Raw genomic sequence first — 20,082 nt, 5'->3', positions numbered from 1 at the left:
TAAAATATGTTTCTATCTTGCTTTCTGTCACACTTCTGCCTTGTCAGCCTTGCAGTTACAGAAAATTGAATAGGTCGTGATACCTATTCAAGGAATTGGGACAGTCCAAGAACAGAAATCCACAGTTAGGAAGTTTATTTTTTAAAAAAGAGAGCCCTCCCTCTCCCTCCCTCCCTCCCTCCCGTGTGTGTGTGTGTGTGTGTGTGTGTGTGTATGCATATGTATAAAAAGGTTACTATTTCAGTTTATAAAATTGGGATTCTGACACCTTATTTGAATGAATTGGCATTTTCATGAATCCTAGGAGAATTTTTCTAAAAGCCTGTGTGTTTTTGTTTGGTCTGTTCTCAAAAATATCCAATATACTTATATTAAATAATGCAGTTCTCCTGAATATATAACATTGTTCAGATAAATTCATCTAGCTGGTTGTAGTGGTCTTAACATTAATAAAAGATGTATTACCTCATGACTTAGTTGTACTAATACAAAGAAATCAGCCACAGCGGCAAATTAATTTTAGGTATACATGTATGGTTTGATTTGATAATCTTTTCCAAAATGGATATTTTCTTATCTGAAAAAAAACCTCATCTGAACGAAAATATAGGGATACTTTTTCTTCTCTCTCTCTCTTTTTTTTTAAAAAATCAACATTAATACACAAAATCCTTAACAGAATTATGCTGACCCGCTGACTCTAATGAAACCATATCAATTCAATAGAATAGCCCAGAGATCTTTCAATGAGATGAGAATGGCAGTGATTAAACTTCATCTTTTAAGGTTCTAAACTCATCAGCCATAAAAAAAATATGTGACAGCAAAAGTATATGACAAAGATTTTTTTTGTAAAGGCTACTTTCCATTTTTGAAATACATTTACATTTCATGAAACATCAAAATCACTATCTTTGGTTTTCTTTGTATCGGAATTGTGGACCTGTTGTGATCATACATTTAACAAAATGCCAGGGTAATAACAAGACAGCTTGAGACATTGTTTAAACATAATAATGTTTTCAGCTCCATGGAGTTCTTTCAGAGCTAAACATATATATTTGTTGGTTTTGAAAAATATATGACTTTATATTTTATAACTGCAATTTACAAAATGTAGCCAAGAGAGCAATTGGTATACTGTGAAAAATAAATATATAGGAGTACATTTTAGGCACACACAATCTCCAAATACTGTTGTTGATATGCATGGGAGAAAAGGTGACATATGCTTCAGTTTTTAATAAATACTCATCAACTACTAGAATTGATTGATTGATTGATTTCCCACTTTTATTTTTTTTATAAATAACTAACATACTAATTAACTAATTAGGCAGCTAACATACCTAATACTCCTCCCGCCTCCTATTTTCCCACAACAACAACAACAACAAACTTGCGAGATGAATTGGGCTGAGAGATGGTCAACCAGATGGTTTTTCATGGCTAAGGTGAGACTAGAACTCACAACTCCTGGTTTCTAATCTGGTGCTTTAACCATTAGACCAAACTGGCTCTCATTAAGACATTAAGGCTGGATTCCCACACATGTAATCCATTATGCCAATTTGCCCCTGGACAATCTTATCTACCCAGTTCCCTGTCCACTTGTCCAGTCTTTCTTTTTTTTTTCTTTTTTGTTAAGAAAGTTGACGTGTTGCAAAACGTTACTACCTGGAATTATTTTTATTTCAAAGAATGTGTAGAACTCCCAAAGTAATCACATAAGCTTTCTAAGTGAATAAAAATGATGGTTAGCTTAGAAATCTGAGTTGCAAAGATATGGACAACTACTAAATGGCAGCAAAGAATTAAGACGAACCTGTATCTCTTTGTGTCTGTGAATGGTAACCTTAGAAAATGGGATCAATCATTGAGAAAAAGGAGTGAGCTGCACAGTGGGTAGGTGAATCTAGAGGCAGTATGAGGTGGTATTCTAAAAAAATTGTGTGTTATGTTCTTCATGGTAGCCATTTTGAAAATGGGCAAGGCCTTCCAGTAGTATTTAACAAAAGCACTTGAGAATATGTTGTGTTGTCAAAATTCCCGATGAGCCCACCAACCTAAAAAGGTATGGTATCTTAAATTGTTCTAGTTCTGCTAGCATTTATTTTATTTATTGTTATCATTTTCATATTAAAAATACATTGATAAGGAATAATTCTTTAAGATTGGAATTTTCCACTATCTTTTAATTTTTTGACTCTCCTGTCACTGCTTCTCCCCCATTAAGCAGCATAAATTGAATTATGTGATGGCAGTGTAAATATAGCAACAGTGGTTCAAAAATATTGATTAATTTACTGTTTTTTTCTGCAATTTATCTGCAATTTTTCTGATAATTTATAATTTGATTTAATATATTCAATTTAATAGGGCCACCTACTCTGAAAGACTCTGGGTGGCATACAAAATCCATAAAAAGAGAAAAACAATTAAAACCCACAAAAACAGGGAGCTTGTACTAGTACAACTAGAACAACAAAGTGTACAAAAAATAATACACTATGCTTGATAAAAAAAATCACATCCATATTAACCCCAGCCCTGGGAACATACATGTTGAGAATCACCATTTAAGCCATAAAATCTAAAGCTCTGCTCAGTGTGGGATTTCAGTTTCCTGTTTAATCAAATGTTAGTTGTAGTAGAGGTTTTAATAGTAGGAGTATATAAATTGCAATAAGCCTATTTCTGAAATAAATGTGTTGAGTTTGAGTTTTTAATAACAATTGCATCAATCCTATTCTTTAGGAAAGTTCAAACACAGCTTTCAGGTGAATGTATACTGAACAAACTGAAACAGCAACTTGTATTTAGAGTGTTAGTTGTATGCATTTGCTGATTTGGGAGCTGATCCATTGTAGAGTTAAAGCTTGTGGACTAGAAATTGGGAGACTATGAGTTATGGTCCATCCTTTGGTATTAGAATTGGCTGGGTGACTTTTGGCCACTTCTAGTCTCTCAGTCGAGCCCACCTTGCAGGGTTGTTTATGTCAGTGTTATTGAACTTCAAAAACATTAAGATGTAGGAACTTACAGTTGCTCGGATTGGGAGAAACTGATTCATTTCACCTTGAGTTGTATAAGATGGGATATAAATCAAATAATGCATTCAAATTTACATTCAGAACCAAATGAATCTAACTTGTAAAAATTAGTTGTAAACTTTTTAGTAGCTAAGTAAAAATTTTTCCTGTTTGGCTTAGCAGTGCAGAAAGAAAGTTCAGCCACAGCCCTAAGAGAATCATGCTCCTTTATTTCTGGCAGTATGGGAAAAGTGACTTACCTGCTATAATTGTATGGAAAATATTGAAACTTAACATCTAGTGAAGAATTTAATTTATGGTTTCCTTTTAATAGAAGTTGAAATACCATAATCATGCCTTATGGCTAAACTGGGCCTATTTAGTTCAGTAAGACTAGGATTAACATTTTATTACACCAACCCAGTACTAAGGAGAAACTTGGCCATTGAATTTAGGATTATAGCCAATGCCTCTTACAGTATTTAATTATTTAGGTATCTACCTTCTTAACAATGTTAAAAAGTGGGGGAAAGTTAAACAATTAATTTCTCTAATCTTTCAGAATTTCACTAACTACCCTTAAAAGGCATATCAAGCTATTTCTCTTTATGTTTTCAGTTCTGTGAGGATAGTATGCAGGACCATGTTTTCTTAGCCTTTTTTATCCAGAAATGCCATCTAGTTCAAAGAAAAAAAATTATATGGAAGATTTTTTGGGGGTTTAGTCTTACTTTCCCAAGCCACAGACTCTCAATTTAACATAAATTAAACAGAACTTAACTTAATTAAATTAGAACAGACTTCTGAATATTTGCTGCCAAGATGGTGAGACAAATCAGTCCTATTTGAAATTTTAGTGGTTCATGCCACTGCATAGTTTGAGAGTCCCCAATTTATTAATGGTGTTCTCACTTAGAGTGGCTTTTTTCCAACTTTTGCTGATGTTATTCATTTTTTAAGGATGAATTGGCATGTCCTGATTATTAAATAATTTGAGATGTCTCATTTTAAGGGGCAAATTTGATATATTGTTAGAACCCTTGGTTCAGAGAAATATTTTTTCCTATTTCAGAGAATTCCATTCATTCAATTTTATTAGTCTGCTATTGGAGCACTTCTGTCCCCTTAGATTTTAAATAGTAAATGTCACAGTAATGTATTTTGCTACAGACCCACTGACCTATTACTGGCATAATCCTTGCTGAAACAATAATATTTTTGGTTATGAAAACTAGTTCTCATTGGGATAACTTAGCTTATAGTTATTACACTTTATATATCAGAAAGCATGATGGAATCATCTATCAAAAACAACTGTGTGCCTGTTAAGATGAGTGGTTTATATTGAACTAGCAGTTTCTGTGTTGTGATGTTTGAATAGCTTGGAGATTTTTTTTCCTGGCAGATATATTCAAGAGATCAATTTTGTTTCCATGTAATTTTAACCACTCAGAAGGAATTGTTCTTTGGCAATCTTTCACAAAATTTACAAAGTATGTTGATTGTTTTCTGGAATTAAAATTCAGCATACTTTGTAAATTTTGTGAACGACCGGGGGGGGGGGTGGAGTTGGGGTAGATGGGATGAGTTCCCTTACAAGGATGTATCAGTTGAGCAAAACTAATAAAACAAAAGTTTTTGCATAACAACAACAAAAATAACAACAATAATAGAGAGCTTCAAAAACCCTACTTAGCTTCACAGGTTTCATCTGCTTTCTTATAGTGCATAGAAAACGTAAGGCCATTTTGCTGGCCTTTAAAAATGTTTCTTATAATATAACAGTGAAAAACTCCAATGTCCATAATGGAATAAAAATAATTCTGTAACTGTCTTGATACCTCCAACTAAAGATCTGTCTTGTCCTGCACTTTGTTTTCAACAGGGGCCAGTCAGATGCCTTTGGGCTCTGTCAAAGAAATGAATAGCAATGTATTGTTATTTGTTCCTACCATAGTATCTGATATTTTCCTTTTGAAATTGAGCTTCCTTTTAACTATAGTGATTTAGAGATCTTAATGGATTGCTCTACTAAGAGCAGTAGAGATAATCAGGAATAAAATGAAGAATAAAAAAATGCTACTATCCATCAAAAGCACATAAGGCAGAAATGGACATCCCATGATTAATGGGGCACCTTCTCCCCCACAGTTTATTTGTACTCCCTCAGATTAATTCTGAATCTGACAGCATGATACCAAATTGTGACTGTGCAATATTTGGGACAAACTGAGTAAAATAAGGATGGGAATGGGAATAATAGGCCTATAGCCGATGCAATACTACTTGCACTCCACCAAGATCTTGGTTTCTTCTTTTTTTATGCCATTAATATATCTGTGAAAAAAATTCCTACAGCCACTATTGGATCAATAAGCAAAATTGCAGTCTCCAACTCATCAGGAAGTTCTTCATATGTTATAGGGGGCTCCACTAATGGTACAAAGAGCGTGAGAGGGAGAGATGCCTAGGTCAGCGGTTCTCAACCTGTGGGTCGCGACCCCATTTGGGGTCGAACGACTATTTCACGGGGGTCGCCAAACAACGCAGTCCGCCATTTTTTTCCCCTTTTCCTTAGCTGTGCTACTCCCTTTTATTCTTTTGGCTTTTGAAAGCAAATAGAATAGACTCTTTTGAATAGAGTCTAATTCTATTGGCTTTCAAAAGCCAATAGGAATTGTCCAGGCTGTCTCTGCCCTGCTGAGCCCGCCAAAAACCCCAGTCTGCAAACGGTGCTTTAAGTTGTCTGCAGCAAAGACGAGCTGTCTGGAAGCTTCCACCCCTCCCTGCTGAGCAACTACTAAAAATGTAAGTAAAAGAGGGCCAGGGGTGGGAGATGGGAGGCCGGCGGGCGCAGGGAGGGTTGCTGGCACGCGTGGGGCCCGGCGGGTGCCTTACCTCCCTTGGGCTGGGCCAGCTGGTGGCCCAGCCGGTGGTCGCCCTGCGCCGTCGCTGCCGCTTGCCAGCTATGTCTCGGCTGGCACAGGGGGCGGCACCATGCATGTGCGGCGCTCCCAGGCAGGGAAAGTCCTCGACTTACGACCGGTTGGGTAGTCGTCGACTTACAACTGGTTGGGTAGTCCTCGACTTACAACTGGTTGGGGTCGCAGCATTAAAAAGGTTGAAAACCACTGGCCTAGGTCAATGAGGAAAAGCAAAGCAAAGTTCATTATAGCATTGGCGTGAAGAAGCTATTCTGAAATCTCTGGTTCCTGCATTAAGATTTAGACAGTAGGAGGGAACATCAGAGGAGATCTGCAGCTGTGGGTTCATAATGCACTACCAAATTAAGTGCTGTGTCTACAATCCACACTTCATTAGACCTGAAAAAAACTGCTCTAGAGCACTGGGATTTTAAACTGAAGGATTGTGCAGTTTCTCATTCTTTTTGAGGGAGACTATATGGTAAATCTTTTTTTCCCCTCATCTTCCCGTAGTTATATCTAGTGCAGAAGAATTTGCACAGCATCTACCAGATATAGTTGCTCAGATTTGTTCCTAGTTGTTCCTTTACCTCTTAAAGAGGCCTTGGTTCACCCTCTCCTCAAGAAGCATTGTTGGACACTCCCCCCCTCCCACACTACACAATTTTCATCTAGTATCTTAATTCCCTTTCTTAGGGAAGGTGGTGGTGAAAGTGTTTGCACAACACTTCAGAGGGCCCTGGAGGAAGCAGATTATTTTGATCCTTTTTAATCAAGATTCCATCTTGGAATGAAGTCAAGATTAGTCAAGACCTGGATATGGGAGGGAAACAGCATTGGTCATATTTTAGCCTAGGGGAGGTGAGGGTAATACAGCCATCCATGCTAGCAACTTTCAGTACTATTGGCCATGGTATTCTTGAGGATTACTTATTGGGAGTGGGTGGCTTGGTGTTGTGCTGGTTCACCTCCTTCTTTCACAGTCAATTCCAGTGAGTAATGATTAGGGAGGGAGAAGATGTCCTGCTCTGGGCCCTACTATATGGGGTGCCACAAGATTTGGTGCTCTCTCCCCTCTGTAACATCTTCATTAGGCCACTGGGCGAGCTTATCGATTGACATAATATATCCATTAACATATGACGCAATTAGATATTTTTACCCCTGGCAAATTAAGCCATGCCATGAATGTCTTAATGTGGTGTCTGGAGACTTTGAGGATCTAGATGGGGAATAACATGCTCCAGTTGAACTCTGGCATGAGTGAGTAGGTTTGGATTTTGGACTTGGATTTGATTCCAGCTCTGTGCCATCTTTGGTGTTGAATAGGATTGAACTGTCCTGGCACACCCATTGCACAATCTGCTAGTCCTCGTAAACGCACAACTTCTGCACAATGAGCTGGTGACAGTTGTGGCCAAGAAGGCCTTTGCACAGCTTCATCTTGTGTGCCAATTGACCTGTTTCTGGACAGGCAGGCTCTGCTTAGAGTCACTTATGTCCTAGTCACCTTCAGATTGGAGTTCTGCAACATAGTCTTCATGGGGCTGCCCTAAAGAGTTATCCAGAAGTTTGAGCTGGTACAGAATGTAGCAGCGTGGGGAATTATTTGTGCTCCTAGAACACCATATGTCACACCTCTGCTCCACAAGTCACATTGGTTGCCTGTTTGGTTCAATGTGCCAGTTTAAATCTTCATGGCATGGGCCTAGACCAGGGGTCGCCAACCTCTGGGCCGTAGCCCACTAGTGAACCATGAGCTATTTGAACCCGGGCCATGGAAATGGTGGGCGAGCGTGTACGTATGTGCATCGCCACTTGCACGAGCAGCAGGGGAACGTATACACATGTGCTCCATTTCTGTCAGGGGCATGTGTGCATGCACAATGCTCATGCAAATGGAGCTGCGCATGTGCGCTTGCTAGCCACTCGCACAGAACCATCCCCTCTCTACCCTTTGCCGGTCTGCAAAACCGGAAAGGTTGGGAAACTTCTAAACTGTCTAAGTTTAGACAGGCACATCAGCACCCCAGGCACATCAACCTGCCTCATTAAATACCACTTTACAATGCCTTGGTAAGGTCACACTTGGAATACTGCATCCAGTTTTGCTCACCACGATGTAAAAAAGATGTTGAGACTCTAGAAAGAGTACAGAGAAGAGCAACAAAAATGATCAGGGGACTGGAGGCTAAAACATATAAGGAACGGTTGCTGTTAATTTGGTATGTCTAATTTAATGAAGAGAAGGACGAGGGGGGACATGATAGCAGTGTTCCAATATCTCAGGGGCTGCCACAAAGAAGAGGGAGTCAAGCTATTTTCTAAAGTGCCTGAAGGCAGGACAAGAAGCAACGAGTAGAAACTAAGCAAGGAGAGAAGCAACCTAGAACTAAGGAGAAACTTCCTGACAGTGAGAACAATTAACCAGTGGAACAACCTGCCTTCAGAAGCGGTGAATGCTCCAACACTGGAAGTTTTTAAGAAGAGACTGGACAGCCATTTGTCTGAAATGGTATAAGGTTTCCTGCTTGAGCAGGGGGTTGGATTAGATGACCTCCAAGGTTCCTTCCAATTTCATCATCATCATTATCATCATCATCATCATCATCATCATCATCATCATCATTACTACTACTACTACAATAATAATAATAATAATAATAATAATAATGCTACAAGTACATCAGATGGTTGAAGAAGAAAAAATGGTTTTGGAAGAATATCTGAAGAACAATGATGAAGATGCACTGAAATTAGTATATCAGGAAGGCTTACTAACTACTGGAGAGACCAAACTGGCCTTCAAGAAAGACCAAATGAAGAACAGAATAGAGGCATGGGAAGACAAAGCACTACATGGCCAATACATGAAAAAAATAGCTGGGAAAGCAGATAACAATAAAACCTGGCAATGGCTAAGAGCAGGAAAATTGAAGAAAGAGACCGAGGGACTAATTCTGGCTGCACAAGACCAAGCCTTAAGGACAAATGCATACAAAGTCAAAATTGAGAAGACAGCAACAGACAGTAAGTGCCGCCTATGCAAAGAAGCTGAAGAAACAGTGGACCACTTGGTAAGCTGTTGCAAGAAGATTGCACAAACTGATTACAAGCAGCGGCATGACAAAGTAGCAACAATGGTGCATTGGAAGATCTGCAAAAAATATCATTTGCCTGTAAGCAAAAACTGGTGGGATCATAAAATAGAGAAAGTCATAGAAAATGATAAAATTAAACTGCTCTGGGACTTCAGAATTCAAACAGACAAGCACCTGCAACATAACACCCCAGACTTAACAATTGTCGATAAGAAAGACAAAAAAGTCTGGATAGTGGATGTGGCAGTGCCTGGAGATAGCAGAATAGAAGAGAAAGAACTGGAGAAGATAACAAAATACAAAGACCTACAAATAGAAATAGAAAGACTGTGGCAAAAGCAAGCAAGGGTAGTACCAATAGTCATAGGCTCCTTGGGTGCAATCCCAAAACAACTGGAGCACCACTTGAACACCATTGGCATTGACAAATTCGCTATTAGTCAATTGCAAAAGGCAGCCTTATTAGGAACTGCTTCCATCCTGCGACGATATCTGTAATACCATCAAACATCCACCTCTGCCTATCCCAGGTCCTGGGTAAGGACTCGATAGGTAGACAAAATGCCAAATCCAGTCTGAACATCTGGCTGACTGTGCGATGATCGATAGTAATAATAATAATAATAATATCCGGCAGCGAAGATATGCTGTGAGTACCTTCAGCTAGGGACCTACATTTGATAAGTCCCATCTTATGGAACATTCTCTTCTCTCCTCCCCTGAGATTAAATTGGCTCTATCCCTTTTGACATTCTGAAGACCCTCAAGACCAGGTTATGTTATTAGGCCTAGTGCTCCCAGAGCTTAGGTGGCTCTATTGCTGAGGTAGTCATTTTTTATTCTCTTTGTCTAGAGTTTGCATATTTATAATATCTTTTAATGTGGGTTTTATATTTTTTATATTCGATGTTTTTACCTGAGGCCACTTTATTTGTATGGGCAGCTATATATATTTGAGAGATAGATAGATAGATAGATAGATAGATAGATAGATAGATAGATAGATAGATAGATAGGTAGGTAGGTAGGTAGGTAGGTAGGTAGGTAGGTAGGTAGGTAGGTAGGTGGGTGGGTGGGTGGGTGGGTGAATGGATGGATGGATGGATGATAAATAATAGGGAGTATAAATATTTCACAAACTGAAACAATGCTACCTTCTTTTGTAGATTCTGAGTAAGTACATTTTGTTAGCTTTAAGAAGAAATCTTCTCTGTAGACATATTCCCTTCCCTTGTGTTCTATGGTGCATGACAAGTCTTTCTATGACAATATCTATGCATTTGCTTACATTTTCACACATAATCACATAATATGTGTGTGCTCTTTAGACTTTTCATATATGCTGTTTAGAGCAGACATTTTTTTTCAGAGAGGAAGAGAAGAGTGTAAGACCATGATAAAAACAAGAATCTCTTCTCATTTCTGTGTTTCTCATTTCTCATTTCCTGTGTTTTTCACAAGTTATCCTTTAAGTTATTGACCGAACATGTTTTTTTTTCTGTTCAAATAGAGCAGAGACTGCCTGAAGCTTGGCCCACCTGCAGAGGGAGAGGTTGTTCAAGTGAAATGGTCAGATGGAAAACTTTATGGTGCAAAATATCTTGGAACCAATGTAGCATATATGTACAATGTAAGTTTCATTTATTATTTCAAGATATTCATATGTTTAGGATTATCTAATAGTAGCAACTATTTTTGTTAATCTTGTTTTTGTCGCTCTGAAGAAAGGAGCCAGAACCAATTACTGAGCAGCAGATTGAACTAGATGGCCCCATAACTTTTGCTTCTATGAAATAGTATGCTGTACTATGATGTTATTCCAAACTTGCAATTCTGTATATTCCTGTCCAATGGCAAGAATTTTCTAGCTTCATATCTGTTTAAAGTAGCACAGTTCCTTGCTTAGAGTGGTAGGAAAGATAGTCTTCATGTGAAAATATTTATCAATAAGTTATAGAAATTTAGTCTAATATATAATATTCAGATATTCAGCCCAAAATTCTAAAGCAGATTCAGAGGAGTTTTGTCTAACTCCTGTCCATTTCTGTTAAATTTTCATCACTTTGTCCGTGTGTTAGTGTTATGGAATTCAGCTATAAAGTCAACACACGGTGTATAATATACACTGCTACTAGTATAATTATATTTTTGTATTTATGTAATAACAATCTTATTACAGCCAGCATTTTAGTGTTAAATATTGAAGAAAGGCTTATTTAAACATCTATGCAACCCCTATAAGTAATTTTTCAAAACATGTAGATTCTAGATACTATAGGATTAAAAAGAATATATTTAACAAACATTAGTGCCATGACTTTCAGAAATGTGGAGAGTTAAATTCTGTAGGAAAAAGTACAAGCCCAAATGTCAGCTCATTTTCATTTTCTAATATGATCTTTTGGCATGTGTGAGCTTATGACAGTGACTAAATTTCTGTATACTAATCAAATACTTTGCAGAAATTCCAATTAAACCACTAATTAATTATGTTCTAATACAACAAAAACAAATAGAGCTAAATAGCAAATGTAACTGATACAATATTGTGTTAGTGGTTTTATGTTATTATGTGTGTAAATCTCTTGAGGCTGATATCAATTAATATGGACAGTGATTGACAAACTTGATGATTTATAGTTGCAAATAAATCCTAATTCAGATTTGGACTCATTGGGAATATATTAACATTCTCTACATTAAACCAAGCTGAATAACTGTTGCTTGTTATTAGAACTCAACAATTGGGGGTTATTTTCCAATTTATTTTCAAGTAGCAGCAGTGGCACATGTATGACTGAAACCTTAATGGAAAGGTTGAAAATGTATACCAAGATGACTTCCTCCAGATTAGTACTTGCTTCTGATTCGTCCATTATGGCTAATGTTAAGTTTTCAGAACTGAGTTGTTTACTAACAACTTCTAACAACTCTGAAATAACTCCCAAAAATTACAGGCCCATCTAATAATTTTCTCTGAAATCAGAGGGAATATAATGAATTACATTGTAATTTACCAGAGACCCACTTTAGTTCACCTACAAGGCTAGAAAGTTGGAGACTTTTACAGCTGGGTGGCCTTGGGCCAGTTACTTTCTCTCAGCCCTAGAAAGAAAGCAATGGCAAACCACTTCTGAATTTTTTGTGTAGAAAAGTGCATTCACTAGTCAATGTGGTCACCAGGAGTCTAGTGTATACACCAGCGGTAATCAACCTTGGTTCTTTTATGACTCGTGGACTTCAACTCCAAGAATTCCTGAACCAGCTGGCTCAGGAATTCTTGGAGTAGCCAAGGTTGACTACCCCTGGTATACACCCTACAAAATTGAGCTTCAGTTGAGGAGAACCAGGTTCAAAACTGACTTGACTGCCAAGCTTATTTTATGACAATCACTTTTTCTCAGCTTGCTGCATTTCTTCAGGTTGTTGTGTGGATGGAAGTTCCTTATGTGTACTGTGTTGCATATAAGATGGGACAAAATGCAATAATAATAAAATAATAAATAATAAAAAAATTAAGTTGGCTGCTAACATTACATGGAGGTTAGGAGCAGAGCTAGTCAATACAATTTTAATAATTCTTCTCATATATGCTTTAGGTAAATTTGAATAGGATTTAACATTTTCCTGTAGAATTTTTTTGTATCTGAATTTTTTTAATAAAATATAATTAATTTAATAGGATCTTTGAACTTTTTTAAAAAATGAATTTGGCTAAGAATACAAAATAATTGTAGAGGTACAAATTACCACATCTGTTTATTAAAAAATGGTATCAAATAATTTAGAACTTTGGGAAGGTACAACTAATGCATCAGCAGCAGCCAAGCAATTTAGCATTCCCTACACCTAGCTACATTCCCTTTTTCATTTTCAGCTAAAGAGGTTCATACTGGATTAGATCTAAACCTAGGCATGATAAAGCTTTTCATCTTCTCAACAGACTATTTTAAAGATGTTCCATCAGATTCTGTTAACTGGAATTTCCTTTAGTGTCACTCATACCTCCTTCCTTTTGACATAAGTCTTCCATAACCTTGAAAACAGAAAGATTAATGCTTATCGCTTGGAAAATTGGAGGAAAATGCACCAAGCTGTTTTAATATGCTGCATAACTGTTTGTGTGCTTTGCCATTTGTGATGGAAAACTTCCATGTGCAAAGTACAGCCAGCTAAGATATGTTTTCTTATGCAGATAACTGCTAGCCCCACTACTCAGGATTTAAAGATGTTGTGCTAAGAAGATTCTCTACTACCAGTCACTGCTTCTGCATTTAGGTCAAATATCTTTTTGGAATAGAGATCCAAGCCCTTGGGTCAGATGTTATGTGGTGAAGAGAAACGTCTTTTTACATGTTTTCTGCCCACTCTAGTAGGGAGGTCTGACAGACTAGACATCTCCTGTGTGTGTTTTGCTCTTAGCCCAACCTCTAGTTATCCACTAATTGACTCAACATTGTATATTATTCTTGCTGTAAACCTGAATAGACATGCCAACTTGGACATATTCATTCATTCTGGCTAGAAATAAACCATACTCAAGGCACTTGGAAAGTATTCCAGAATTACATTCTTTCTTAGAATCACAAGAGATCCTTACTCTAGGCTTGAGAGCTTTCACAAAATGGAAGAGCTGAGATTCTGACTCTTTTAATAAGCTTAAAGAAAAGTCCTATAGCGACAGTCTTATCTTTGATAAAACACTTCACTAAAACTTCCCCTTTTATCAGCTGTTTGTTTCAGAGATGTTCCCAGTTTTTGGCTTTGGCAATCTAAAGTCGGGAAATCCTTCCCTCCCAACTTTTATAAATGTATGTGCTTTCATTCATAAACTAAAAAAGCACAAACAAGCAGGACAGAGGCTAAGTAAATTTTCCATTTGAATGTTTTATAAAGTCATTGTTCATATGTTGTCTAGCATCTTTATCTCATTTTGGGGGCTCAATAATTATATGGTTGGACTACTCTAGTCAAGGCTACCTTCCTTACTCTTTACATCTACCTATGGTGAACCCCAAACTAGCAGATGATTAGAGCAGTTTCATGTAGATCAGTGGTGGCAAACAAGTGTCAGAGGCGGCACTCAGAGCCCTCTCTGTGGGCACGTGTTTCCGTGCCCCAGAGATAGCAACAGTCCCTCTTCAACCAGTTGCCCGCTAACTTGCCGAGGTCCCATGTGACCGGATGGCAGGTTTCCCTCCTCCCTGTCCCTCCTCCTGGCCTCACATGCTCTCCTTTTCCCAGGCACAATCCACTGCATCACCTCCTCAGCTGTCGGCCGGCCATCCAGCTCAGAGGCAGCTTCTCTGAACTGCTGGCGGCAGGCTGCAGAACCCCAGAGTGCACTGGTCGAGGGGCTAGCAGGCTGTGACTGCTGATGGACACTGTCAGCCCCCATGCACTCACTGGCCTCTGTGTGCGGGGACATATGGTGTCAGGCAGTGGCCGCCCTGGCCCCTGCCTGACCTTGCCTTGTGACAATGGCACCCCTGCCCTGCCTCGCCTCGCCTCACCCCACAGGATGAGCCTCCTGCCCACTGCTCCACCTGCCAGAGACCCCCTGGATCTCCCCCAACCCTGCCTGGCCCCCACAGGCATCCCTCCCCACGAGCAACATAGAGTTGACCACGCCCACCTTGGCCACACCCACCCAGTCTGTCATGACCACCACACCCACACCCACCCAGTGGACCATGCCCATCTGGCACCAGCAATAAATGTGGGTTTTGGATTGCAGTTTGGGCACTTGGTCTCTAAAACAGTGGTTCTCAACCTGTGGGTCGGGACCCCATTTGGGGTCAAACGACCATTTCATGGGGGTCGCCTAACAATGCAGTCCGCCATTTTTTCCCCCTTTTCCTTAGCTGTGCTATTCCCTTTTATTCTATTGGCTTTTGAAAGCCAATAGAATAGACTCTCTTGAATAGAGTCTAATTCTATTGGCTTTTCAAAGCCAATAGGAATTGTCCAGGCTGTCTCTGCCCTGCTGAGCCCGCCAAAAGTCCCATTCTGCAAACGGTGCTGCACCAGTTGAGTAGTCCTCGACTTACGACCGGTTGAGTAGTCCTCGACTTACGACCGGTTGGGGGTCGCGGCATTAAAAAGGTTGAGAACCACTGCTCTAAAAGGTTCGCCTTTACTGATGTAGATGCTAAAAGAAAGTAGTGCCTGAGGCATCCCTCGAGTGAGAAGCCATGAATGCTACCTTTCCTCATCTGTCAACACCGACAGGAACTGACCACTGAGGAAGGACATGAGCCACTGCATCAAAGTGTTTCCTACCCACAGTTGGTCCAGAAGGATACCATGGTTGTCAGTAACAAAAGCTGTTGAGAGGTCAAGAGCACAAGGATGGATGCACCACCTCCATCCTGACTCTGCTACAGGTTACAGTCCAGCATAATCAGTGTTGTCTCTCTGCTATTTCCCTGGCCTGAAACTAAACCCGATCCAGATAATCCATTTTGTCCAAGATTTTCAGCAACTAGCGTCCAACCACATTCTCATCAACTTTCTTCACAAAGGAGAAGTTGGAGATAAAATGATAACTGTCCAGTATACAGGGGTCCAGTGTTGGCCTCTTCAAAAGGGCTGTAGGAGATAGTAAAAAGAGAAATTTTCCTTCCTTTTATATTGCTTTCAACTCTTGTTGTTGTGGCATTTGTGTTGCCCGAAAAAGTGAAAAGATGTGACCAGATAAATTATGGAGATAATTAAATAAATCTTTTAGATGGGGCTTACAAAATCATTCAGCATTTGGGCACAATTTAGAAATAATAAAATATGTTATCACTTTTTCTTAACTGCTTATCGCACTTTTTAAAAAGCCTTTAATTTTAATGTCTTGACATTTCCTTTCCTTTATAGCATTTATAGTATTTTTTTTTACATGATTGTTTCATCATGGGGATATTACCATACATACAAACAGGTGAAATATTTAGTTAGTTATACTGCCACATGAAAATAACAGTTAATAATTATTTGATTAATTCATTTATTTTATCAGGTAGAATTTGAAGATGGCTCTCAGATAGCAACAAAAAGAGAAGAGCTTTACACTCTTGACGAAGAGTTACCCAAAAGAGTGAGAGCCCGTTTTGTAAGTATTGGCAAAGAAAGTGTTAGAGCTACAAATCTGGACAAAATTTCACAAAGCAAACCTTTGACATACATTATAATGTTAAGAAACGTTTATAAAGAGTCAGTACTTATATATCATTGCCTAAATGTCTGCGAGTGTTAGAGATCAAAATTAACATCAGTTTATAAATATATGTTCCCTATCACATTGAGGCAAGGAGGAGGAAAATAATCCAAAAGAATGTGATGGTGGAAATTATTATTGCTTATTTATACTATAAAATTATGTGCCTCAAGGTTCCTGAGGTCTTGTACAAATATATAGTTTAGTTTCCCTTGACCATGCAAGCATTTAGTGTTTAGCATCTTACTGATATTTACTGTACTTAGAAATATATACAAGCAAACAATAATAAAAGGAAGTTGGCACTTCTGTATCACAAACAAACTTGCCATACAATACTTCTTATTAAAGCTAACCCCAATTTATATAATTGCAGCTAAACTCTCAGTTATAAACTGTCTTTTCTTACCTACACCTGTTGTAAAACAATAGTCCAACCGTCTCCAACTTTCTGGTTCTCCTCCAATACATTGAACTAGGGCTAAGGGTAGGCATACTGGCTTGATTGCTTTTCTCAACAATGCATTTTACCAACAACATATTTGTTGCCAAGTTGTTTCTGTATCAGTTTATGAATTTGGCATGAAAATGTGTGTAAATATGTATTTGTATAAAGTAGAAGGTACATGAATATGCAGGTTTTACAATCATTTTTCTGTAACATGGTGCGGATGGATTGATCAAATTTGTAGATTGCTTATATTTGTCAAAACAACTTCTCATCCATTTCTAGAGCTGAATTGTATTCCATCTCTGCTGCAAAGCAATGTTTAGGGAAGGCAAAGGGGAAGGTTACAGCAGGCAAAGTATTCTTTTAGGAACAAAATATGGTGACATTTTTGTGCAAGCACATATCTAGTAGATTTTTAGGCAAATCCATACCTTACATAGATATTCATAATAATAAAAGTAGATAATTTCCTATATAGCAACAATATTTTCAAAGCAACAGAAGACTCTGATAAAGCTTTTTATTCATGTGTACAGTCGAATCGTGAGAGCAGATTCCCAGAAAGAAAGATATCAAATAGGAATTACATTAATTGGTGATATTTCTAATCTACGTGCTTTAACAACTAAGAAACTAATATATTTCCGGTATAGGAAAGATAACTTTTGAGCAGAGAAGGAAGGAAGGAAGGAAGGAAGGAAGGAAGGAAGGAAGGAAGGAAGGAAGGAAGGAAGGAAGGTGTATGTTGTGTATATGTGTGAGTGTAAAAAGAATCCAAGAACTGTTCATCAGAAGACCTTAGGATAAAATACAGTTAGCACTTCATATTCCATATTTGTTCTAGATAAAAATACCTTCGGCATATAAAAATCTGCAATATCTGACCTAGACTGTGTCATATAATGACTGACTCCGTAGAATATCTCTAACATTGGGGTGAAGATAGAGTGTGGCCATTAAATGTGAAAGGTTTTACCCTTTAAGAGGTATATAGGATTTATATTTTATACGAAGGCAGGAAAAAAAACTGTCAGGAGGGGCTTTCTAAAGATGAAATACAGCCTCAATCTCTGTTTTTAGTCTACAGCTTCTGATATGAGGTTTGAAGATACGTTCTATGGTGCCAGTATTATCCAAGGGCAAAAGAAAAGGCAGCGGGTATTGAGCTCCAGATTTAAGAATGAGTACGTGGATGACCCCGGCTACCGCAGTTTCCTGAAAGCCTCATTCCAAAAGAAGTGCCAGAAAGGACTATAAAAAAAGGAAAGGATTCAAGTTCATTTTCCCTTGGGGTATGAAGAGCCTGAACTTACTTCCTGCTGGGCAAAGAAAAACAAATGTAAAATGTTTGAAGATATGTTCTCTCATTCAGGTGTCTACCTAGTGATCAAATGCATTAAATAAATGTATATTGAGAAGTTTTCTCCAAAGTATTTGGAATCCTTTGAAATGTCTTGATCTAGGGCTCCAGTGTGGGTTTACTTTATTTAACGATTGAATCAATTTGCGTTGATCAACATCAGTTTTGGAAAAGGAGCCCTGTTGACTAGCAGGAGTAAGAGCTGCCATCAGTAAGTGCTTTGCCTCAATTCCTTGATACGTAAAAATTACCTATCTAGATAAGAATCTTCATCCCCAAATGATTTGTACAACTTCCATCAGTTTTAGCTTCCTACAGCGTTCGCTAAAACAAATGCAAGTATAAAGAGCATTACGATCTGTAAGTACTGTGCTATCATCACTTTGCACAGGGCTTTTCACACTATTTATGCCTTTAACTACTTATGGTACTACTACTTACAGTACTACTAGTAGTACTCTTTGGCTAGGTTTCAGTTAACATGGGATTTGGGAGGTGGTATTAATAAAAGACAGGTGTTTTTAATGAAGGATATCTTTAGGAATGGAATGGGCATGTATATTTAAAGGGGGATATTTTTGGCATCTATTTTTAAACTTTTTTTCAAGATATTCTTGGGGAAAGAGACAGCAATTTGTACAATAAATGCCTCATTGTGTTTATAAAATTACAGTTTACATATCTTTGCTTAGCAGGCCAGTTTCGAATTAATGTAATATAGAAAAATAATTTTGTCTTCCCTTTATAAATAATAGTCTGCAAATGTAATAGTGTTTGAAATAAATAAATGATCTCTTTGCTTATTAGAGTTGCAATATGTGTTCTATAACTTCTAGAGAGCAATCAAAATGTTGCTGGTCTTTATATCTTTCCAAATAACTTATATAATTACTAGACAGCCTAGTTACCCTTACAAATTTGTTTACTCCCAGTATGAAGTAAACAATCAGAAGAGACAGAAATAATTTTATCAGCAAAATTCAACATGACAAAATTCCAAGAGTTCACCATCCCAAATGGCTCTGCCAAGATACCATTTTGCTAATGTTGCAGTAGCAGAAAAGAACAGTTTCTTGTCCTTATTATTATGCAATAAGTTTTAAAATTGTTTTAACCAGTTTTTCAGTCCTAATTCTTTCCATATATATCCTGTAACCATCTTCTTATATGTGGACCAAAGAAGCCACGTTCCTCCTAATTAGAGAGAATTTAGCAATTACTGAATTAACTATACATTATTTAGATTAACCAATTCAAATGGGTTATTAAGTACAGTAAATTGAAAATTCTCCAGGATGTTCAAGGATACTGAATTCTGGCGGCATCTCTCAGTGAAATCTGTAAATCAGATTAAACTTTGTTATGTAGACAGGAATGCCAGGTGGAGGTAGGGGTGAGGGAGTCAAAAGAGTAGACAGTCATGACCACCTGATGAAAGCCCTTCCCCTTTTGTATATGTGTCAACATCACATGGATTTACAAAGCATGGGACTTCAACCATGTAATTATGACCATGCCTTGATATATATAACGTCGCCAAGATACTCTCAATCTTACACGGGAAAAGACCCGACTATATATATATATATATAGTCTATCCAGCAGATTCTGCAGAGGTAAATTCAGCAATCAAACCAATCAAGTCAGATGGATTCAGAAATGTTTAGGGAGAAAAAGGTCTTCAAAGCCTTATGAAAGGCAAGCAGGGGATGTAATTATCCAGATATACTACTCGATAGGGCAGGTGCAGCACAGAGAAAACACGTTTCCAAAATGATATGAGAGCTTATTGCTTAAGTGATGGGCCCGTGGCCTGCTAATCCTGTTGGATTTGATTGGATGGGAAGAGAAAATTGAATAAAGGCAACCCTACAAAGAACAAGGCCTTGTGCCATCCAAGGCTTTCAAGGCAATATCCAGCATATTCAGATGAATTGCATCTGAAAGCACATTGACAATCAATAGAACTTGAAAAGTAGGAGTTACATGGGCATATAACATATATCC

General features: G+C 38.1%; 1 protein-coding gene across 9 annotated transcripts in view; it reads left to right on the top strand.

The window, feature by feature from the left end:
• The window catches only part of KDM4C (lysine demethylase 4C), a 192,047-nt gene extending 173,164 nt beyond the window's left edge, over positions 1 to 18,883 (top strand). For all 9 annotated transcript variants that reach the window (XM_039356156.1, XM_039356157.1, XM_039356154.1 and 6 more), the window contains 3 exons: positions 10,568 to 10,687; positions 16,067 to 16,159; positions 17,796 to 18,883. In XM_039356156.1, the coding sequence (XP_039212090.1) occupies positions 10,568 to 10,687; positions 16,067 to 16,159; positions 17,796 to 17,972 (390 nt within the window). In that variant the 3' untranslated portion in view covers positions 17,973 to 18,883. The remainder of the gene's footprint in view (positions 1 to 10,567; positions 10,688 to 16,066; positions 16,160 to 17,795) is intronic.
• Positions 18,884 to 20,082: the final 1,199 nt, after the last annotated feature.

Source organism: Crotalus tigris, unplaced genomic scaffold, assembly GCF_016545835.1.
Source record: "Crotalus tigris isolate CLP2741 ecotype Arizona unplaced genomic scaffold, ASM1654583v1 scf7180000018786.1720131, whole genome shotgun sequence".
Classification (NCBI taxonomy): Eukaryota; Metazoa; Chordata; class Lepidosauria; order Squamata; family Viperidae; genus Crotalus; species Crotalus tigris.
This window is presented reverse-complemented; position numbering and strand designations above follow the sequence as displayed.